This window comes from Palaemon carinicauda, chromosome 38 (assembly GCF_036898095.1).
Source record: "Palaemon carinicauda isolate YSFRI2023 chromosome 38, ASM3689809v2, whole genome shotgun sequence".
NCBI lineage: Eukaryota > Metazoa > Arthropoda > Malacostraca > Decapoda > Palaemonidae > Palaemon > Palaemon carinicauda.
In genome coordinates this window covers 22903620-22928450 of record NC_090762.1, presented here as the reverse complement: position 1 = coordinate 22928450, position 24831 = coordinate 22903620, and the positions used below count along the sequence as shown (strand labels likewise).

Genomic DNA, 24831 nt, shown 5'->3' with positions numbered 1-24831 from the left:
TGTATTAGCATAGTGAATTTATGTATTGATTGTACATTTTTATAGCATTTTTTTGGCAATGCTACTTCTTTTGTTAATATTTTTCAACGTTTTCTTGACTACAGTGTATCTTCCAGATGGTGGCCGTGTTAGTGTGATGGAGTCTGGTGGAGCTGCACAGCTCTTAGGACTTCTACAAAGGGCTGCAAATCTTCCAAACTCACCTGATGACCACCAGTTGCGTCTTGTTTCCACCGGATTCCTTCTCAATCTCTTAAACTCATATGACACAGTCCAGGTATGTTTGATATTTAGAAGTTTTGAACATTTCAAAATGCAGTGATTTTATTCTAAATGCATCATTTCCCACTCAGTTTAGTCACCAAGTCCTCAAGAAACACTTTGATAAACACTCTTTGTCAAATATTTTCTTCCAGAACAGTCAGAGTTTCTTCCACTTCATTGTTTTGGATAATTTTTTTTTTTTGCTTTATAGGATCAGTCAATGGAAGCTGAACTGGTTGATGTCCTTTGCCAGTATTTGGACAAATTTGCCGAAGATGAAGATATTCCTACTCATGTCCTCCTGTCCCTCACTTGTATGGCTGATACAGGTGAGTGATATATCAAGTGGTAATTTTATTAGGATTTGCTTGCGGAAAACTTTCCTTAGCAAGTAATTTATACTCTTCAGAGGAGTCTCTAGCCAGAGAATTTTATATTTATATTAGAGGTAAATTTCATGTACTGACAATTCTTAAAATGATTGAGAAATGGAAAAGGGAATGGACAGAAAGTAAGAATGAGGAAGTAGTGTAGGTCCATGGTAAAATACTAATCTCTATAATGGGAAAAATGCTCTCCATTATCCCTGATTTTTTTATGTAAAAAATACTGTATGTTTCCCAAAGCATAAAATCTAGCAAAATCCTACCAATTTGTAAGTAGGACTACTGTATCCACAACACTTGGGGTAACATCAAAACAAGCAGCTGAGATTAACACGCTTTCATTTTTTGCCCTTGGCTGAATGTAAATAAGGTAAAACTCACAAAAACAAAGATAGCTGCTAGCGTAAAATAATTACAACACTGAGAATCACTAGTAGGCAATCTTGAAACTACTGTACTTTTTTCCCAATGATTAAAATCCAACAAAATCATAAAAAGTTGTATATGGCTGCTATATTTGTCAATAAATGTAAATATTGTATCATATATTTTCATGCATAAAACTGCCTTCAGACAAGAGTAAGTTAAAAATCAAGCCAAATTTTAATTAATTTATTTCATATCTATGGTACAGTATAAGATGGCTACTAAATTACAAAAACCATCTGTGTTTAGTGACGGCTAGGTATTGGATATGTAAAGAGGGTGTTAATACAAACATAGTTTTACTTACTGTATCCTGAGAAATTAAAAATGAATGAAATAAAGTTGATTCTATATCATACAACGCCCAAAGGGAAGATATTTATTTTACGTTTATGGGCATCATTATTTTGTTTACGTTTCATCGCCAATCTCAACGAACGAACAAACAAACAAACATAAAAAGATGCATTTATACATCAAATTGATAACTGCAGTAATAATACTAATAGCTTTTTATAAACTATGAAAACTAGTTATTGATAACATAGTGTATTGGTGTTACTGTAATATTTATTATATAAAGATGTTTTAAATAAGTTTGGAAATTATATTAAGAGACCTATAGTTTATGTTATGTGTGCTCATATCCTCGATGGTGGTAGCTTGAAATCAGCTGACAGTATTTATATTTTCCCAGCTTGGCTTGCAAAGAGAAATTTTTATTTCATTATAGAATTACTGTTTTTCTGAAATAGGCTATTTATTATGAAAATATGACAATAACGTAAAAATTATTTAGTTACTTTTATGTAAATAAATTTAATTATTTAAGAACTAATGTACATCATTTTCTTATGGTGACTTTTATACCACCTGGACATGACTGGTTATCTGGATTTGATCTTAAATATGTCCTTTATTGCAAGGTTATATTGTACCTTGGATGTAGTGTACTCACATATGCACCAGAGTCAGTATCAAGGTTCTTAGCAATGTTTAAAAAGCCTCAATCTGTTACATTTTGTCAGTCACTTTTTATTCCCTTTATATTACAAACATTTTTCTTGGGTGTTCAGTCACAATTCTTTCTTTGCACGATTTCATCCTACAGCATTTCAAGAATGAATCTTTTGGTCTCACTCAAAGAGCAAGAAATTATATACAATAAATTAGTTTGTTTGAATTACTTTCACAGTGATAATAATAATGTTACTTTAATAAGAAATTATCTATGCCCATAATTGAAACTTAAATATTTTTTTCTTCAATTTTAGTGGTTGGACGAGGATTAGTGGTATCACGAGATATTACACCACAGCTGGTGCGTGTCCTGAAGATAAATGAGTCTGCTGAGGTTACAGAGACTGCATTAGAGCTTATTACTAATATTGCGGAAACAGGTGATTACAAGCATCATTTAATTTATTTTTAGTCTCCTGTTGCTATCATTCTATGACAAAGAAAGCTATATACAGTATATTTATCAAATGCCTAGTTCTGTCAATTTCTTTTAAATAGCATTGTAACTAAACAACATTCTGTGGATTTCAAATCAAATTATTGTTTGTTCAATTTCAGAATGTGTCAAGACTCAAGTAGCTAAAGGAGGAATTTGCGAGGCTGTTGTAGAGGTAGTAAGGCGTCATCGTAACAGTCCGAGCTCTGAATTATCACCACCAATTATAAAAACTGCCACTGATCTTATTGTACTCATTCTCGTAGGGGGTAAGGATTCTCTTAATCTAGTTATTTTAGGGTGTGGTTGATACCCATTACTTTCTATAAAAAAAAAAAAGCACCATAGGTTTAATAGCATTCCAGAGAGTAATCAAACCAAATTGTTTTGAATTTTGAAATATTAATAACTGATACCTTTGATAGGAATTTGGTTGCAGACAAAGGAATAATGTGTAGCCAGAGGTCTGCAGTATAATTTGCTGGACCTTCTCTCTGCTGCTCACTTGCCACCGCCGCTTCAATTTAAAGGTGCACCATAATTGCTGGATAAAGCAAGCCTCTTCTCTTACTTTTTCCAAGAGTCCCTGGAGGTCAAGACATAGGAAACCTTATTCTACAACGACAGAAAGTGGATCTGGGATAAACTCTTTTACACTGTTATCCTAATTCTTCCACTACTAGCTTGCTGGTCTTATGCTATTTCACTCAGGCTGGAGTCCTGTCCTAAGAGCAGAAGTGCTGCTCTGTTATGAAGTCTTGTGGTTACATATGCTTAACAAAAAACAGTATGTCGATGTCTTTAATCCTCCTGTACAAAGTGGAATGATGTTCTGGCTATCTGTAGAGGGGGGGGGGGGGGGGGGGCGCGGCGGCGGCACAGTTTAGATGCTGTCCAACTATCTCAGTCACTGACATTCTTGTCACATCTGGAAATTAGTGCTACTCTTTTCCTAAGACAGGTCATCTGGATTGTCTGTTTCCTGTCTCGTAGTTGGAGCATTAGTTTGATAATTGCTACTACTGGCAGATTCAAAGCAACTTAGTAGGCACTGTCTTCTGCTGCAGATGTCTTGGAAAGTAAACTGCTACTGCTCAAGGATTCATGGTCGTGGGTGTGATATTGACTATTCCTTTTCCTAGCTGTTATGCCTGTTACTGTTTCAACTTTGGTTTCATTCCCATTCACAATCTTTGGCTGACTTGAATGTAATCCAGACAGCCATCTTGAGATAAAACTTGTGCCTAATAAATTCCAAGGGGATGATGCTGCAGAACCATGCCTCATTTTAGGAATATCCAAGAGCATATCGAGCTGTGTTGTGATTGGAACTTGCCCACAGCTAGAATGCAGGAATAGAATACCCTCATACCTAAGTTATTGTGGTGGACTAGACAAGGACAGTGGTGGTGAGGCAATGGTGTTTGCATCTGTAAGTTGTGTAAGTTGCTGCTGCATCCTGAAATAAACAGAACAGGTGGTTCTTCCTAGGTGAAAATTAATTGTGTGCAGTTGCAGATATTTCTCCTTAATGATCATTACCGACTTAATGATATTCCATAAACCTACTTTATGGATCTCAAAAATTTTAAACGTCAAATATTAGAGAGAAAAAAAAACAATAGAAAAACACTTCAGAATTATTTCAGTACCGTACATATAAAATGTGCTGGAAAACCTGAGGCCAGCTGATGAAAAAAACACTGACTGTACAAGTGTTGAAATCCAAAGATTTATCACCCAGTAAAGTTCCAAGAGAAAATTAAGGTGTAAAAGATGAATAGTAGAAGACGATGTGATTATAGCATTAAAAATCTTGTTCTAATCTTTTGATAGTTTTCAACAAGTCAAACATTGGATTGATGAATGCCTAACATGGCCAAGTGGTGTGTGTGTGTGCACTCACAGCTACTACCACTATTTGGAAACAAAAATGTTGTTATATATGAATGATGTGACTTCTGAAATAGATAAATGTTTTGTGGTTTTCATGGTCTAACTACTGTACATTAAGGTTTCTAATTGTATTCTACTGTATTCTTTTAAGCAAACGCTAGTATATGTACTTTACTGGGATTTTAATCTTGTTATAATAAATATCATTCATGTACAGTATTTTCATTAGAAAGTAGATAAAACAACTTAAAGGCGAAGTAGTTTTAGAAGTTTTACAAGATTTTCAGTAGGCAAGTTCAGTAAAAAATACAGAAACTGAAATATTGATGAAAAGCTTGGAATATTAATGAACCTTTGTCAGAATTAGTTCATTTATGTACTTATTTCCCTGGTGCAACGTTTTCAGCCAGAGTACATTTCAATAGGTAATTGTAAGAGCTACTGAACATCAGAATTTTATTAACATATGTGGGATTAGATGTCATTTTAGAAAGTTCATTGAAATTCTTATATCTTTTCTTCCTTTGTTTTAACAGATGAGAGTATGAACATCATCTATGATGGCGGTAATGGCTCTGTGTACAAAGAATTAGTGGATTGGCTCACTTCGGATTTAGAGGATCTGCAGATTGCTGGTGCTCTTGCAATGGGGAATTTTGCTAGAAGTGGTAAGTTTATTATTTCTATGAACCTCCACTGATGATCATATTGTTTCTTTAGAAGAGAGGTTTTATTGATATTTACCTGTAAAATCTAAACATTTTCCCATTTTCTTTCCTTTCAACTGTCTTGTGACTAGTAAAGTAATGCAATATCTAGCAGTTAATGGCAAGAAAATAATTTGTGGTGTCCCTGTCTCTCATTGTCTTTACAGTCTGTGTGTTGTAACATTTTCACTATCTACCCCTTCTCCAGATTGTTTAAATGTTAGTGCTCTCAAATGTTTAAATATGTCATCCTCTGGATTTGTTAGCTACTATTGCATAGACTGTTCATGAAAATTGTTTCTCATTGATTAGTATTGACATTCTCTTTGCGTCTCATGTTGGGGACAGTATTGCAACATAAATAACCGGTGTGAGGAGTAAGAAAGCTTCTTCTTCCCCTCTTGGAAAAGTATGTTTCTTTGGTTGCTACCCAAGTACAGGTAGTCGTCAACTTATGACTGTTCGACTTTGCGACAATTTTTTTCAGGGTAATGACATCACAAGTCTATCAGAAATACTACGCTAATAGGACAAATATTTCCTTGGAAATAATTTATTTTCTTGTATAAAATCTTGGTAAATTTGCATTTTATTTAATTAATATACAGTATTCATTTTCAGAAATCGGTACATTAAGAAATGTTTTAATATCTGTCGAGTTCATATCATGAGTCTGGTGACGTCACCGGCAGAAAGTGACTGGGCAATAGAGTGATTTCCTTCCAATAGGCTAACGATTAGTATTAGTATTCCCATCATCGAAATATCAAGTAACAATACAAAGTATTTTGTGGGTCTGTATTGGTTGTTATGAGTACTACTTAGCATAAATTTGACTTCGTTCTAGTTTTATTTAATTTCTGATGATAGATTGATATGTATCTAAAGAAAGTACACTGATAGGACAAATACTTTCTTAAAATTAATATATTTCCTTTTACATTATGAAAATGAAATACGTTTGCTTGCTACGTTAGTATTTTCTTTCATTCCTTGCAAGAAAAAAGAAAAGGTATTTACATATTTTTCAAGTCATTCTTTGTAGAGGTTACGTCACATGCCTTGTGACGTATTTCTGGGGGAAGCACGATGGCAAGCCGAATGATTTCCTTTTGGCGTGTTACAGAGTAATCTTATTACAGTGTTCCTATCATCAAAACACCGAGTAACGATATCAAGTGTTTTGGTATTCTGTATCAGTAGTTATGAGATAGTACAACTTAACGTATATTACAAAAAAAAGCCTGATGGCGTCATATTTCTGGCGGAAGGCGAGAGGCAAATCAAAGGATTTCCATTTGATGCGTTACTAATATTCCCATATGAAACATCAAGTAATGATACAAGGAATTTCTTATAAATGTCCAAGAGAGAGAGAGAGAGAGAGAGAGAGAGAGAGAGAGAGAGAGAGAGAGAGAGAGAGAGAGAGAGAGAGAGAGAGAGAGAGAGAGTTCCTATGATAACTAATAATGAGGTCTATAAACAAACTGTATGGAAACTGTGATACCCTTTAACATATTGGTGCTGATGTTAAGAAAATTATATAACTCCGTGTTATTGACACTGTTTGTGCACATAATTGCAATACAGCAGTAACCTTGAGATAAGATGATGCCAAGCGAAAGTAAATCAAAAGTAATTGTTGAATATTGATACGGGGATAATGTAATAGCATGGATAGTGATGGCCCACATATACTGTACTGTATATCAAATATCAGCTTGACAAGGGACTTGACCAAGTTCGGCTGGTACTGCTAGGGGTGCCATAGCCCACTCTCCCACATTATCCACCACAGATGAAGCTTCATAATGCTGAATCCCCTACTGCTGCTGCCTCCGCGGTCTTCCAAAGCATCGGAGGAGGAAGCAGAGCCTACCGGAACTGCGTCACAATCGCTTGCTGTTCATTCCTATTTCTAGCACGCTCTCTTGCCTCTCTCACATTTATCCTCCTATCACCCAGAGCTTCCTTCACTCCATCCATCCACGAAACCTTGGCCTTCCTCTTGTACTTCTCCCATCAACTCTTACATTCGTCACCTTCTTTAGCAGACAGCCATTTTCCATTCTCTCAACATGGCCAAACCACCTCAACACATTCATATCCACTCTAGCTGCTAACTCATTTCTTACACCCGTTCTCACCCTCACTACTTCGTTCCTAACCCTATCTACTCGAGATACACCAGCCATACTCCTTAGACATTTCATCTCAAACACATTCAATTTCTGTCTCTCCATCACTTTCATTCCCCACAACTCCAATCCATACATAACAGTTGGTACAATCACTTTCTCATACAGAACTCTCTTTACATTCATCCCCAACCCTCTATTTTTTACTACTCCCTTAACTGCCCCCAACACTTTGCATCCTTCATTCACTCTCTGACGTACATCTGCTTCCACTCCACCATTTGCTGCAACACCAGACCCCAAGTACTTAAACTGATCCACCTCCTCAAGTAACTCTCCATTCAATATGACATTCAACCTTGCACTACCCTCCCTTCTTGTACATCTCATAACCTTACTCTTACCCACATTAACTCTCAACTTCCTTCTCTCTCACACTCTTCCAAATTCTGTCACTAATCGGGCAAGCTTCTCTTCCGCGTCTGCAACCAGTACAGTATCATCCGCAAATAACTGATTTACCCCCCATTCATCGTCATTCTCGTCTACCAGTTTCAATCCTCATCCAAGCACTCGAGCATTCACCTCTCTCACCACTCCATCAACATACAAGTTAAACAACCACTGCGACATCACACATCCCTGTGCCAGCCCTACTCTCACCGGAAACCAATCGCTCACTTCATTTCCTATCCTAACACATGCTTTACTACCTTTGTAGAAACTTGTCACTGCTTGCAACAACCTTCCACCAACTCCATATAACCTCATCACATTCCACATTGCTTCCGTATCAACTCTATCATACGCTTTCTCCAGATCCATAAACGCAACATACACCTACTTACCTTTTGCTAAATATTTCTCGCATATCTGCCCAACTGTAAAAATCTGATTCATGCAACCCCTACCTCTTCTAAAACCACCCTATACTTCTAAGATTGCATTCTCTGTTTTATCCTTAATCCTATTAATCAGTACTCTACCATACACTTTTCCCACCACACTCAACAAACTAATACCCCTGGAATTACAACACTCATGCACATCTCCCTTACCCTTATATAGTGGTACAATACATGTACAAACCCAATCTACTGGTACCATTGACAACAAAAACCACATATTAAACAATCTCACCAACCATTCCAGTACAGTCACACCCCCTTCCTTCAACATCTCAGCTCTCACACCATCCATACCAGATGCTTTTCCTACTCTCGTTTCATCTAGTGCTCTCCTCACTTCCTCTTTTGTAATCTCTCTCTCATTCCCATCTCCCATCACCAGCACCTCAACACCTGCAACAGCAATTATATCTGCCTCCCTATTATCCTTAACATTCAATAAACTTTCAAAATATTTCGCCCACCTTTTCCTTGCCTCCTCTCCTTTTAACAACCTTCCATTTCCATCTTTCACTGTCTCTTCAATTCTTGAACCAGCCTTCCTTACTCTCTTCACTTCTTTCCAAAATTACTTCTTATTCCCTGACCCCACCTCAGGTCAGCTGCCCTCTTTGCCTCACTTACCTTGCGCTTTACTTCACATTTTTCTCTCTATATCTTTCATACTTCTCTACACTATTACTCTGCAGTCATTCTTCAAAAGCCCTCTTTTTGTCTTCCACTTTTACCTTCACTCCTTCCTTCCACCATTCACTGCCCTTCCTCATGCTGCCTCCAACAACCTTCTTGCTACACACATCACTTGCAATACCAACAAAATTTTCTTTTACTAACTTCCACTCCTCCTCTAAATTACCCGTTTCTCTTACTTTCACTTCGTCATATGTCATTTTCAACCTTTCTTGATATTTACTTTTTACCCCCGGTTTTATTAGCTCTTCAACCCTCACTAGCTCCCTTTTACATCCACCTACTCTATTCCCCCACTCTTTTGCTACAACTAATTTTCCTTCCACCCAAAAATGATCAGACATACCGTTAGCCCTACCCCTAAACACGTGCACGTCTTTCAATCTTCCAAACAATCTTTTAGTTATCAACACATAATCCATTAACGCCCTTTCTACCACTGTTCCATTTGCCACTCTTACCCATGTATACTTGTTTTCATCTTTCTTCTTGAGAAAGCTAGAACTTATCACCCTCTCTTGCTCAACACACATATCTACTAGTCTCTCACCACTCTCATTTTCACCTGGTATGCCATACTTCTCAATGACACCTTCTACCTCTCCAGCGCCCACTCTAGCATTTAAGTCACCCATGACAAATACATAATTCCTTCAACCAAGTCCTTCTACACACCTAGTTAATTCATTCCAGAACTCATTCTGCTCTTCTTCACTTTTCTCACAACCTGGCCCATACACACTGACAAAAGCCCAACATTCCCTACCAAACCTAACCCTTACCCACATTAACCTAGATGATATCTCTTTCCATTCCACTACTTTACCTGTCATCCATTCACTCAGTAATAAAGTCACACCTCTTGCTCTTCCCCTTTCAATCCCAGACACTCTACCAGACATTCCACCAAACATCACTTCACCTTTCCCTTTTATCTTTGTCTCACACAAAGCCAATATATCCATCCTTCTAGTCCTAAACATACTTCCAATCTCACATCTTTTACAAATGAAATAAAACAATATAAAGTTAAAACAAATGTATGTACATATACCCATTGTTATGACAGTATAATCCCAACCTTGTCTTTAGGCTTGCTTTGTGTACAATAAGAATGTAAAAAGTAAAATAGAGATCTAAATATGGTTCTGGTCCAACCATTAAAAGAGGTCTTGAGAAAATATAAGAAGAATTCACTACTCGCTGAAAAGGTATTCTGGAAGAGTTAACCCTGATGTAAAAGTTTTTAGAGAGTGGTACTGCAAGTAAAAAGCGGACTTCAAAAAACACAATCCTTGCTACTACTTCCGTATTGCAATAAATTCAGGATGTGTAGAACTACTAAACCCTCTAGTGTAATGATAATTTCAAAAGATACAAATTCAGGAGAAAAAATTCCAAATAAATATTCTACGAAAGATAATACCAAATCCAGAATAAAACAACTGCATATACTATAACTCCAGAAGCACAAATTTATGAAATGGTCAAGAAACCCCAACTTCAAATGCAACCAACTACCCCAAGGTCACTGGAAACTATCATATAACCATGGGCATAAAAGTCAGAAGCAAAGTTGTTCTAATAACAATGAGTCCAGGAGCAACAATGCCCCAAAATGTGAGATACCCATAAGCAACGACGCCACAAAAAGCCCCCATAAAACAACATCTATGCTGTAAACTTAATGGGGGGGGGGGACAATGCCAGAGACCACCAATGCCTGCTGGTTCCCTCAACCTGTATTTGCATTGTATTCATAGAGCTATGCAATATACTGGGAGCATGGAGCTGTCACCATTATTAGCGACTCCTTAAGACTACAGAACCTGGCTACTCAACTGTCAGGAACTGTCATCTAAAAGGGAATCATAAACTTTGTAGCGAATAATACAATCATATGATTTATAAAATCACATGACTATAAGTCTTCACTAAGAGAGTTTGAAAAAATCTTTGTCCACTGAGAAAGATTTAGAAAGAGTAAAATGTCTTTCTTCACTAAGAAAGAATAAAAATAACTGTATAGTCTCTTGAAGAGGAAAAATATTCTCTCCTGTTTCACTGGGAAACAGCTATCTCTAGTGAGATGTATTCAGTTTATATCTGATAATCAAATCAAACTGACCCCATATCAACCTCTGGTAAGGACTAGGAACCTTTAGAGAAAAATTGCAATACAAGCAAGATTCGTTGATGAAATATGTACATACACTGTACTTTGTTTAATGAATAAACTTTCATTCTTCAGTAAATAGTTTTCAACTGTTATATATTTATTGAAATGAACGAAAAATATATTTCTAATGTTTGATATGCATAGTAGCATTTTGTGTGCATACATACTGTACATCCACACAATACATTACTGTTCGTCCATTGCGTTTTTTAATCTAAAAATGTACTTATTGATATAGAATTAATTGTAAGTAAATAATCATGAAATTAAAAGGAAAAATTTTTACGATCTGTTATTTATTTAACAAAATGAAAGTAAAATATATCGCTAATGTTTTGATATGCGTAGTAGCATTGTGTGTTCGTACATACAATACAGTTCTATTCATTGTGTTTTGTAATTCAAAAATATGCTTACTGTTATAAAATTAATTGTAAATAATGATGACATTAAAAGGAAAAGATTTGTTGCGACCTGTTATTTGTTTACCGAAATGAAAGGAAAATATATTGTTGATGTGTTTGATATGTGTGGTAGCATTGTGCATTCATATACAGTATATACAATACAAATCTACTCTTTGTGTTTTTTAATTTAAAAATGTACTTTATGGATGTAAAGTTAATTGCAAATGAATAATCATGACATTAAAAGAAAAAAAAATGTTACAATCTATTATTTACTGAAATGAAAGAAAAATATATCGCTAAGGTTTTGATATACTGTACTGTATTTAGTAGCATTGTACGTACGTACATACTGTACAGTAGTGTTCATTGTGTTTTTTAACTTATAAATGTACTTATTGATATGAAATAGAAGAGCAAAATCTTACGGAGGTAACTAGCATCAATGGGAAAGCAAGTCGATGGAGGTGAGTTTCCAGTTTTGTGGCACGTGAATTTAATAATTATTCTTCGTCGGTCAAGCAAATCTCGTTTCGTATCGTGAATTTTTCCTATACAGAAACTTTTGCATTTTGAGGTATTACTGTATACAGTAAGTATAATGAATGGTAAAGCAGAGAAGGCAAGAATACAAACTAGCAAATTCAAAGTGCTAATGTTTCTTATGAATAGAACTTGAAATTTTTTTTCTCAATGTATACTACTGTAGGTACAGTACCTTGTGATGTAATTTTATCTTTGCTGTATTTCATTTAAAAGATATTACTCATAACTTATTGGACTTGTATTCATTCATGCTGTTAGTTGCAACTTGGGTGAAGAATTCCAGAAATCCCTCTTTTCCTATTTCAAACGTAAACCATCACCCTTTTAGTTATTCAGGCTGTCTCTGCATATGCATTTTTGTCTCGGTACTCCAGTTTAGCCATAAAAAAATTGCTCAACAGTACATATATAATACTGTATTTCAGATGCTCACTGTATCCAGATGGTTGAAAGTGGTATTGCAGAAAAATTGCTCAAAGTTCTTTCAAGCCATAACTCTGGGGAAGGAGATATTCGACTACAACATGCTCTACTCTCTGCCCTTCGTAATCTAAGCATTGCTAGACAAAACAAACCAGAACTGGTGAAACAGGTGAGATTTTCTTTCATTGTACAGCAGTCGGTAGTTATTTTGGTGATAATGCATTCTCCAGAAAAGTTGTTTCACAGCTGGTTAGTAGTTGAAGATTGTTCAGTTCTTTCTTTTCACAAGTAGTAGGCATTCCTCAGAGTGAATTAAATGAGGCATAATTTATATATGGCCTATGAACCACTGGTCGAGCATGAATTCCATCAAGGAGCTGAAAGTTTAGCACTTGAATTTTTCTTCATTCTGAATGGCAAGTCAGCTTTACAATATCAAAAATATGTACTGTTGAATAACTATTCCTTATTTCTTGAATGCAAAGTTGTTTAACAAACATAAACTACTGTTTTTTAGAGTGGAATTCATATGCAGTACCAGTATAATCCACTGTGTTATGAATGAGTGGAACTGCAGATGCATTTTAATTCACTTTCATAAAGCAAAGAACATTAGGTAGCAGCAGTAGGTGACTAAAGGGGGTAAGAATTTGCACTTTACTGGAGGCCCTGTTTCTTTCATCTAGGTAGAAATACTAACTACAAATTTTTATTGCACGCTTGTTTTTATAGCCCAGAGATGCAAATAACTTTTGGGGAATAATGCTTTATTCCCAAGAAACAAAATATTAAGTCAATGATCTGTATGGATAGTTTAAAGAAAAACTTACAGCTAGCTGATGGATTAATATTCACGAGTACTTCAAAAGAAGTGTATTTATTACTAAAAAAAAAAAATAAATAAAAAAAAATACTTGTTAGTTTAATTAGAAACAAAGTTTTGGATCTGTTTAATCCTTATAATCACTTATCAAACTTACAAAAGTATTATCGGCATAACATCTTTGATTCACATCTTTGTATTTTTCCTTCAACAGTATATGAGATCCTAACAGTTTTGATACTATATTCTTGTAAGCTGAAATAATTCGTCCATTCATTGCAATAGTAATTAATGTCAATTTTATCTTTAAGGGCGTTCTGGATGTACTGCTTCCAATGGCAACTGCAATTGAAACTTTCCCAGTGGTGTTCAAGCTTTTGGCAACTCTTCGTATGATCATTGATGGACAAAGTGAAGCAGCAGTAAAGGTGAGACTTGAAATCTCTGAAATTAGCAGTGGATCAACTTAAGGCTTTTTTTTTTTTTCTAGTGTTAAGTTTTTGAAAAGCTGTAGTCTAAAGGAGGACAACGTAAATGATTGTCACTAATATTAAGAAAATGTTTTACCCTACCTAATTGAAAGCATTAATGAATATTTTTTGCACAAATGACTTGTATACCCTAAGGTATTGGTATCAAAGGGAAATTATTGTAAATTAAGTCAGGTTTGAAAATTTTTAAGTTCATTTGAAATACTGTACAACATAGCAGTTTTAATTAATCAATTTCATCCATTCAAAAGCAGTAGTCAAATTATAATGTTCATGAAGTCATATTTTGAAAATATAATGAGTTTCTTTTGTTTAGGTTGGTGGGGATAGCAAAGTGGTAAGCCATCTAGTCAGCTGGTGTTACACTAAAGACCATCCAGGTGTACAAGGCGAGTCAAGTCGTTTGCTGGCCTGGACAATAAAAAATTGTGAAGGAAATGATGAGGTTATCAAGTCACTGGTATCAGCTGGATGCATTGCTCCTTTAGTACTGATGCTTGGTTCAGAGCATGCAGTGATGGTAAATGAAGCAGCCTTGGCTCTGGTGCTTGCATTTTCTAAAGATGTCAAGAAGGAAATGATTGAGAATACAAAGTTAGTGGAAGTCTTGACATTTGTCGTCGGGAACCCTACTCAATTCCTTCCAGTGGAGATTATAGCTAATATCTTGTCAATGATGACTGCCTTGTCAGCAGATGGTGAGTAGGACATCAGTGTTTTTATTTATTTATACCCGTTGAGATACTACCGCTAGAGAGTTATGGGGTCTTTTGACTGGCCAGACAGTACTACATTGGATCCTTCTCTCTGGTTACGGTTCATTTTCCCTTTTGCCTACATACACACTGAATAGTCTGGCTTATTCTTTACATATTCTCCTCTGTCCTCATACACCTGACAACACAGATTACCAAATAATTCTTCTTCACTCAAGGGGTTACTGCACTGTAATTGTTCAGTGGCCACTTTTCTCTTGGTAAGGGTAGAAGAGACTCTTTAGCTATGGTAAGCAGCTCTTCTAGGAGAAGGACACTCCAAAATCAAACCATTGTTCTCTAGTCTTGGGTAGTGCCATAACCTCTGTACCATGGTCTTCCACTGCCTTGGTTTAGAGTTCTTTTGCTTGAGGGTACACTCAAGCACACTCTTCCATCTTATTTCTTTTCCTATTGTTTTGTTAAAGTTTTTATAGTTTATACTGGAAATATTTATTTCAATGTTGTTACTCTTCCTGAAATATTTTATTTTCCTTGTTTCCTTTCCTCACTGAGCTACTTTCCCTGTTGGGGCCTCTGGGCCTATAGCATCCTGCTTTTCCAACTAGGGTTGTAGCTTAGCAAGTAATAATAATAATATATATATATATATATATATATATATATATATATATATATATATATATATATATATATATATACATATATATTTTTATATATATTTATATATATGTGTGTGTTTGTGTATATATCTATATATATGAGTATATTCAGCATATGCATATACTGTACATTTATGTGTGAATATCATTTAATTGGCAGTGTTTCATTTCAGAACCTACCTTTGAGCTTCTGAAGACAGAACAACTGAAGGAATACATGGGGAAGTTTTCAGAGCATGAGAATGAGCAGATAAAGAGCTTGGCTACAGCTCTGAAGGAAAAAATGTAGTTGAGGTGAAGAGGAGAATTGTTTGATTGGTTGGTTGGTTTTACATTCTTGCAGAGGACAATGTGACAGAAGCTCTGTGAAAGTTTGTGCCTTGCTCTTTATGTTTGGGGTAAAGAGAGTGGTAGTTATGTGATCTTTGAAAAGGCAATGAAAATCCATGACCATTCAAAATTCAAAGAATTGCATTGCAACATTCAAAGAAAGTACCAAACCAATTATAGGATTATTTGTGAAATAAAAGCTCCTAGATCACCTACCACTCTCTAAGGGCCATACGAACCAAGCTGAAGTCCACTGTGTGAGTGGTATCTTTTGATTGTGTCATCCTGTGACTTCTGATTTATTCAACAGGATGGACCAGTCCTCTTAAACAGGCTTGTATACCTTCCTCTTCATGAAGATCATATGTGACTAATAAAATCAGTGCAATTTAGAAAACCCAAAAATAACACCCGGAAATTAAAACTTCCACAGTAGCCAAATACAATTATGAGGTTGTAAACGTCACCCAAGTTTATGCATTGGACTTTGGTTTTATTTCACGTGTTGTAATTGTGCATATCCATTGAAAGTTGAATGCTAGTTGACGAGCTGGAACGTAAAGCCTAACATGAGTTTGTAAATACACATGCACATATTTCTCTAAGCCGGCAGCACATTAGCATGTTTTCTACTTCTGGCTTTTGGCATTACGAAGCAGTTGTAGGGCTTAGCATATGCTTAGTTTTTTATTGTTTTTATTATTTCTATTTTGACATTGCTTTTCATGAGCATGACATTTGTGGACGAATAAGCCAAAATATAGCTTTAGATTAGGGGATGTTGTTATTATTGGCTTCCATTGCATTCCATATTGATTAATAAAGTTGGATAGCAAGTAAAATTCATTGGAGTGCAATATTCGATATGTTATTCCCCTTAATATAACACAGTGATATACTATATATTTTCTAAGAAAGTATCCTTACTTTTATTACTGTAAACAATTAGCTTGTACATACCCATCACTGATTACTTGGTATACTGTAGTTTCTGAAGCACATGAATTGAGGTGGAAGGTTTCGTTTGCCCACATCACGTACTTAATAAACGATGCAAGTAATCTTATGACATTTTCAATAGATTACATAGTACAGTAATACATCGATAATGAATATTGATATAGTAAATTAAATATTTATATATAGACCCTTGGCAGTGATGTAGTTCAAATAATCATGTACGGGATCTAAATCCTGGTTTGTACCTCCTTACCTATAGCAGTAACACCTTGTTACTGTTTCTTTCAATTGTGATATAATGTTATGTCAGCGTCTGTGTGTTGTTTATTGGCCTAGTGAAAAGTATAAAAATTTTAGGTGTTAAATTTAATCAAAATATTAATTGAATGTATATATGCAATTTTGTATATGTACGGGGTGAAAAAGACAAGTGCGGTATACTGTTTACATTTGATTAATATGCAAATTTTTTTTTTATTTTGCATTCACACAGATGTTTGTTTTTCTCTATTCATTTAACTGGAGCTTGTGTATTCAAAGATTTAACAGTTAATCAAAGCTTATGGAATGAGCACCGACAATTGTGATAATTTAGCCTTAGGAGCTCTTTTAGTTCAGAATTTTTTTCTTTCCATTAATCTAGAAGAAAGGTTAAGCAAGGCTTATTCAGAAAATGTATATGCCTGTGACATGAGGCTGGTGTTAGTTTGGATTCCAAGGCAGTAGCTCTTTCCATCACATTCTGACTGATATCCTTGGTAGTCGGAGCATTTCCGCACTTTCTCCAGATCTTTTCAAATAAGTCATAAGTAACCATTTGGTTGTCTATGGTTTGTTTGTGCATTTAATATGTATTTCATGGGACAGACAGGGTTTGAAGTATGATCTGTAATTTGTTTTATCATCCATTAGAAGTCTCGTTTTTTAAGAGGGCATTGAATTTTGATACAGTATAGGAATTATTCTTCATTTGTAAAATCAAGTTAATATAGTATCTTTGAGTAACTAATATTATCAAATTACAAGTTGTACACTGTTGAAATATTTCTTTATAGTTGAAGACCCTTATTGGAAGTTAACTACAGAACTTTTGCTTTGCAATGCCTGGCATTCTCTTAATTATAACGATGCTGATATATTCTTATAAGCAGTTTTGCCTTTTTCTCTTACTAATACTTATATTGTTTTATTTTGAGATTAGGAGGTTAAAAGTAGCAATCTGTACCTTATGTTTGTTGTCGTTTTTGGAGCAGACATTGACCACTGTGTCTAATGTTGATTATTACCTAAGTACCTTATTCAAGCATGGGAGGTCTTCTTATGCCTAGTAATTGGTTGTTTTATTCTTTTGGTAATGAAGCGTTCCCTCGTGTTCACTTAATTCTCTTTTATTTACTTTAAGAATTATTTCTTTTAAAGAAAACCAATATAGTACCTGTGTGTGCATATGATGCATTGGTTTTGCTAAATTTGTATATTGAATAGGCTTTACGAAAGTTCTCATTACCCACTTCTTGTCATTTCATTATTTTCAATAGATGTTGTTTGTAGTTTGAATGACCCTGGAAATTATTAACTGGTATTGGGTGCCTTGATGAGTCTTTTCTTTAATTTACCGAGACAATTAAAGTAGGTTCAAATTAGTTTTCATAATAGCTTTTTGGGTCTCAAAGGCTCAGGTAGAGGTATTAGAATTTGAGTAAATAATTACTTTTAAAATTAGCAGTGTTGTCGTCTACGTTGGTTGTTTATTTTTAACATATCCTTTGATATGACCTTTATAATCTCAAACATTTATTTTCTTAAAGAGATTGTTTCATTTGGCTGTAGGTGTGAGTGCTTGGATCTCCCTAAAACCCAGTTTCTTTAAGACTTCACTTGTAGATACTTTAGGATTAGGTGTGCCTGTACACGTATTACGGTACTTATTTTAATTTCATATGTCCAACACATGCTTAATACAATATAGTATTTTGGTATATTCTTGTAAATTTTTGCATGTTTCCAATGCTTCTGCATGTGGCAGTCACTAGAATAAAAAATAACAAAAGCTGAATTATTAAAATTTAGCATGATTTGCACTGGGCTACAACATATGGTACATTGAAATTTTTTTCTCAGATGGGTGCTTGGTAGCTATTAGATTTAATGGATGAAACTTACTTTTTTTGTAATTACATCATTTTTCAATTTTATATTTAGTACAACTGCACTATTTTTTTCTCTTGCTGAAGAGGCAGTTTTTAACATTGATGTCTTCTCTTCCTTACAGTTTTCTTTAAAAAAATATTGTAAGGTTTATAAATGTTCCAGCTTATCTTAGCGTTTGTTGCTTTTACTTTTGCTCAGATGATAAAGGATTTTTCTTTGTTTTTGTTAAGTTTTTTATATCTGCATAAGGCATTACAGTTGTATCTCCATGGTACAGTAATGATTATTTATTCTTCTGCAAATCCAAGCGAAGGCACGAAAATTTGTGACTAGCCTCATGTGATTTATGAGATCCGTTAAAGTATGATTACAGTGTTCTAATTTAGAGATATAAGTTAATCTTATCTATGTAACTGCTGCAATATTCTTCCAATGACAATCTTCCAGAAGTGTTTTTTTTTTCCCTAGAAGTGCTTAATTGTTTGTTGCTATTCTAGTTGACATTTCGTTGGAATAGATTTGGTGTGATAGGTTACTTTCAGGTAGCACTTACATATTGGCACGATTGATCAGTCTTTTCCTTTTGCAACTACTATATTTTTTATTAATTGTATTGTTGAAATGGATAATCCTCGAGTTTGAATATCCGTTATTTGCTGCAATATATGAAACATCCTCTTACAATATTCAAGACTTGGCCACATTCAGCTGGGGTTTAAATATTAGAACACGACTATAAAAGTACATTACTCTAAGTAAGTTTTTTTTAATAATAATCTGATAAAACCACTTGATTATTTAAAATTGCAGTGAATTACTCATCAGCCTTACATATATAAAATTGCGTTAGCATTGCACACTTTATTGTGGCAACAAAAAGTAGTTTATACAGTACTGTATAATGTGTAACCTAGATTAAACTGGGGTCTTGATAGAGTGCATACTTCTGCCAATGACTTCATAAGATGGTTTCTTGGGCCACAAATCATCAGATCTTAATAGGCCCATGAAAAGTAAAGTACATTATCAAGAAACCCAATGAATATTTTCAAACAGAATCATCAAAATCACTTTATAGATATCCTGGCCATTTACCAAAACAGGTTTGAGAGAAAAGATTACTGCCTTTCTACATCAGTAGTAGAGGTAATGCTTCAACCTGATAGACTAGCTCTCACAGAATTTTGTCATTTTTAAATTTATGTTTAGCAAAAAAGATGCACAAGTGTTTAAAACAGCTCTATGCTGGATTCTGAGGGTTGTAAACCCTTTGTTGGTATTGTAATATGTTACTACATTTGTATCTTTATTTCTTAGTATTGAAGTGAGCATGCAACATTCTAACAATGTAAAATATTGTAAGTTACTTTTCCTTTTCTTCTAGGCTGTCCAAAGTTTTGTATAGTTAGCCAAGCAAGATAAAATGAAAATGATAAAGTATGTCAAGTCATAAATAGCCACCATACTTGTTCATGTTAGGTACCTAAGGATGTGCACCATATTTATGTTAAATTCTAGTGGGGGGTAAACTGTTAATGGATTTAGAATTTGCATAATGGATCATTGCTGATTCAGAATTAATCTATAGATCCCTGCTGATGTACCAAATGCCACAAAAAGGCAAAATTGTATCCAATTCCTTTAAGACAAGAACATAAAGGTAGAGGCTTTTATCCTTTTGTAGGATGTATGTGATAATAGTTTCTAGTGATGATCAGTGAGAGGAGGAATTCGTTATCAAGAGAAAGATTGTTGACATATCATGACATGGAACTCTCATTATTCAGTGATTACAAATTATACTGGAACCAAAGTATATATATTATATATCTATATATAAAAGAGGCACTTGTCTTTCATTTAGGCATTAGAGCAATGTTTTACCAAAGTTGAGAGTATAGAAATTTACTATTTTTCTTATTACTAATGAAACTACCCTGATGTGTGAGAACATACTTAAAAATAACAATGCATTTATTCATTGAAACTCAAGATTGTATAACAGTTATTGTGTGTTTTGTTAATTTACACTCGTGTGTAACTGATGGACAGCTGTTGTTAATGTTAATATTTGGCAACTAACAGAAACTTTGTGTTATTTCTTAGTTTATTGGAAGCTTTGTAGAGCATTAATAAGTAAAGGAATTCATTCTTTAGTCACGCATTTTAATTTAAGAATCGTTTTTAACAAAGGTAATTTTGTTCAATTCAAACTTTGACAGCTAAATGTTTGAAGGCTAGTTGTGATTATACAAGACACCAGCAACTTTAATAAGCTTCAATAAATTTACCTGGAAAAAGGAAGTTACCTTTCCAGATACAGTAATGTTAACAACATAGAATCTTTTACATGGCATTTGATCAATTGTATTTTAAATATGTATACTTTCTTTTGTTGATGGAATCACATTGTAAAACTACCAATGATGCAATATTTTCCCACATAGTGTTTCCATCATTATTTGATTTTACCATTGTCAATATTGGTATTAAGTTCAACATAATATGGGCCTTACTCCTATAATAGTTGTTATATTTCAGATCACATTTGTAAGTTTTGATTACCCTCAATGTTTGGGTAAAGAGTTATTCATTATAAAGTTTTCCTAAAAAATCTTTGTCATTTGGACATATTTCTGTAAGAATTGTTGTCAGAGTTTATAAAGGGAAAAAAGTGTGTTGGAGATATTAGATTTATTTTCACTAGTTTGAAAGTAACTTGTAAGTTCTCTTAGGATTAAGCCACACTAAGTCTGGCATGTCCAATTCTCAGAGCCAAATTGATCTACAAGTTTATATGCGTGCAGATTAACTGTCTTTATTCAAGTAGAAGTGACCACAACAGAGTACTTTCATGTGAATCAAGGCAGTTGATGTACCCTTATTGTGTATAAATGCCCAGATTACTTTAGCCATGGGAAGCGGCTGTGCTACATTTGGTGTGTCAGCACCCTTATGGACATTAATGGTAAAGCAGGAGGTTAGAAGTCCTAAAGCAGGAGGTTAGAAGTCCGATATTGTTGGTGAATGTTGATGTTTAAAGAAATTATGTGTATTTTTGAAATGTCAATGAATGTGTTTATATATTCGCTACTTCCGTACTGCACTTTTATCTTTTTTCCTAATTATGATTAAAGTGGCCCTGCTTTTTGCAATTAATTGCTACAATTTGTACTAGCAACTAAAATACAGTTAAAAACTCAGTATAATTGTATTTCTATTTAATGTTACATGCTTTTTAAGTAAACTAAATGCTTTTATGAATTTGAACTTGCAAAGATCAGTGTTGTTGTCTCCTTATGCAGCTTTTATTCAGCATAATTTTTCAATAATTTCCTGAAAGTATGTGCCAGTTCTCCTGGTATTTAATAGCATTTCATTGTAAAATTGAAGAGAATAGACATAGTGTACTTAGATGTGATCAAATTTAGTTTCTGTTGTGTTGTCTATTTTATATTGACTAAAATTATGTTCACTGATAGCTGAATTTTTAAATAATTTGTGTTTTGTGGATTGCTCCTTCCTGTAATTCTTATAATCATGAATACTGTATCTAGAATTAATAGTCAGCATTATATTCTGTTCATAGCAACCTTATACTGTAATCTCATTTTCTATTATATATTCTGGTATATTTGATTTATCTTAAGTTTGGAACAGACATGCAGAAGTTTTGTTGAATGGAACAGTATACGAGTGATCTTAGGTTTATCATTAAATCTAAGCGAGAAAGGTTAACTCTATTGATATAATGTCTGCAGATATGATTTTGTGTTAAATATTCAAGTACTAGAAAAAAAAAGGTTTAATTTAAAGCTTGAAATCTATGAAAATTATTAGTATTTTTTGTCTTAACTGAAACCCTCATTAGTTAATGACAGTAAACTGAAAGCTCCCATAAATTCCTGATATATTTTACAATAACTTTGCTCTTATGGAATATTGAAAACATTACTCTATTGTACTGTACTGTACTGTACTTCATTTGGTGTGGGATGTTTATATCCTTTATTCTGTTCAAAAGATCAATTATTTATTCCATCACAGTTTTTGTATCAATTCCCAAGTTTCAATTTTTTTTCATCCTGGCATAATGCCATACTCAAGATTTGTTTTAATATTTAATCAAGAAGGGAATAACAAAGTTATTGATCATATTGATTACTTCCCCCACCCATTCTTCCACCAAGTAAATTTATCCTTTTCCTGCACAATCTACAATAACTGTTTAGCAGGTAGACTGTATATTAAGACAGTAACCTCAGTGATAAGGGAGTGAATGAGAGTTGAGTGGCATTTAACTTGTATTTCTTGTAATGAATATTTAGAGCTTTTCAACTAGAATCACATTCTGGATTTGGAAGCAGGAATGGATGGCAAAAGAATTGCAGTTTAGGAGCTGTTAAACAAGGAAATGTTGTTTGAGATCTGTACGCTGACTGGAGAAGATTCACAACGATCTTATTTTGAAGTTATCAACTGAGGGACCAGCTTATCTCTCCAAGGCTTCTTTATGTTTCATGTTTTTTGTATTGACAAATTAGTTGAATGCTCATTTAAACAGACTAAAGCTTTACTTTTTATATATTAAAGATTTTTCATGGCATTATTCAGTTTTATTGTACCATGTTGAATGTATATGTCCTATTATACTGTCAATTTGGTAATCTGGTCTTTTGAATAATAAAGCTGTTCTTTTTAAAGAAAAATGTTTCATGGATCCTTATACTATACAATACTGTTTTACTAATGTATGTTATAATACAGAAGCTAATTAAATATACCATAATTCATAAGGCTTGACTAGTATACATGTAGTTTACTTGCCTACGTAGGATCTATGTTCATAATGGGTAATGGAGATCCCATTAAAGCTGCAACTTATACAATCATCCCTATTAACTTTTTAATGACAAACTTTTTGAAGAAATTAATATGTTAATAAATTAAAATGATTCATCGTTGGACTTAGGACTTTTTCTCCCAAGAGAAGTGATTTGGTCTTGTCTGAATAAATCACTCTTTTAATCCAAAAATATTTGAAGAATAGCCTACATAATCCAATGTTTGTATACAGGAAATACAGTTGGCTAAACAGTCAACCTTTTATATGTACAGTACTGTATGTCTGAACTTTAATCATCAACAAATTTCAACTTAAAGAAAAGAATCGATCTAGGAAGTTTTGTTAATCTTCTACTTTTATAGTTAAGGTTTTTTTATTAAAGGGAATTTAAAATAACAATCTTATTTTAAATCTTGAGCAAACCAGAACAGTCCAATGAAAATTGTAAATCCTGACTCGGAGGTCTTGTTAAACTACTAAATAAAAAAAGTAAAGAAGTTAAATAAAATTTACAGATTATTAGCAGATTATTCCTGTAATTATTTGGCATACCTGTTTTTTTATACGCTTCATACAAACTCTCGTATTTTACTTAGGGAGATTACTTTGGCTTGAGTTGAAATGGATAACAAGCATTCATCAGACTGAAAAGGGTGTGAAAAGCCCTGGTTCCCTTCCAATCGGCTCATCACTCACGTTTGCTTCAACTGATGTGATGTACAAACGAAATGACAGCACTCATCAAAACTGTGGATTCTTTCTCTTAAAGTGTATGGTTCTTGTGATTAAGGAATTGAAACATGAACTTTTTGTTTACTGGAGGAAGGGCATACTCCCTAACGGCTTCATGGCAAAGTTGGCCATAGATCCGCGCTCTCTTTGTGCTTCATGTATGAGGCATATCTGTTCGCAGGCATCCCCTTTCACTGTGGGGCCGTCGGAGAAGGGCAAAGTGGATCCTCTGGTGACAGGGACTTCAGTAGTTGGTAACTCAGGTTTGGTTGGCCCCTCCCCGCCCAGCAATGGGCCGGAGTTGGAAGTCGTGGTTCCTGGGCTCAGTAAGAAAAGTAAGGGCAAGGGTAAATGTGTTCTCCACTGTCCCTGGTACAATCCCAATCCTTGACCCATTGCAGAGCTTTCCACCACTTCCCTTGTCTCCATCTCAAAACTGGTTATGCCTGAGGTGGCGTCTTCGTTGAGAAACTCGGTGCAGGGTGTGATATCTCTCCTGGCAGAGTCGTGTACAGGCAGGCAGTGGCGTTAAGGAGGACTCCTTGATCCACCAACAGCCTGTTCCTTTCAGGAAGGGTGGAGGTGGGAAGAGGGAAGGGAGAGAAACACTGAGATTAGTGTTACCCTTCTCCTGAAGCCAAAAGTAGGGGCCGAGTCTTGGGTCATGAGTGTCATTCGGAAGAGCTACTTGCTA

At 34.6% G+C, this 24831-nt stretch overlaps 1 protein-coding gene across 3 annotated transcripts in view; it reads left to right on the top strand.

The window, feature by feature from the left end:
* The window catches only part of vimar (visceral mesodermal armadillo-repeats), a 61026-nt gene extending 37861 nt beyond the window's left edge, over window positions 1-23165 (top strand). For 2 of the 3 annotated variants that reach the window (XM_068361944.1, XM_068361946.1), the window contains exons 5-13: window positions 105-277; window positions 476-593; window positions 2351-2476; window positions 2655-2801; window positions 4965-5096; window positions 12429-12595; window positions 13561-13677; window positions 14057-14438; window positions 15292-23165. In XM_068361944.1, the coding sequence (XP_068218045.1) occupies window positions 105-277; window positions 476-593; window positions 2351-2476; window positions 2655-2801; window positions 4965-5096; window positions 12429-12595; window positions 13561-13677; window positions 14057-14438; window positions 15292-15407 (1478 nt within the window). In that variant the 3' untranslated portion in view covers window positions 15408-23165. The remainder of the gene's footprint in view (window positions 1-104; window positions 278-475; window positions 594-2350; window positions 2477-2654; window positions 2802-4964; window positions 5097-12428; window positions 12596-13560; window positions 13678-14056; window positions 14439-15291) is intronic. The other variant, XM_068361945.1, reaches the window with a different exon arrangement.
* The last annotated feature ends 1666 nt before the right edge of the window (window positions 23166-24831 follow it).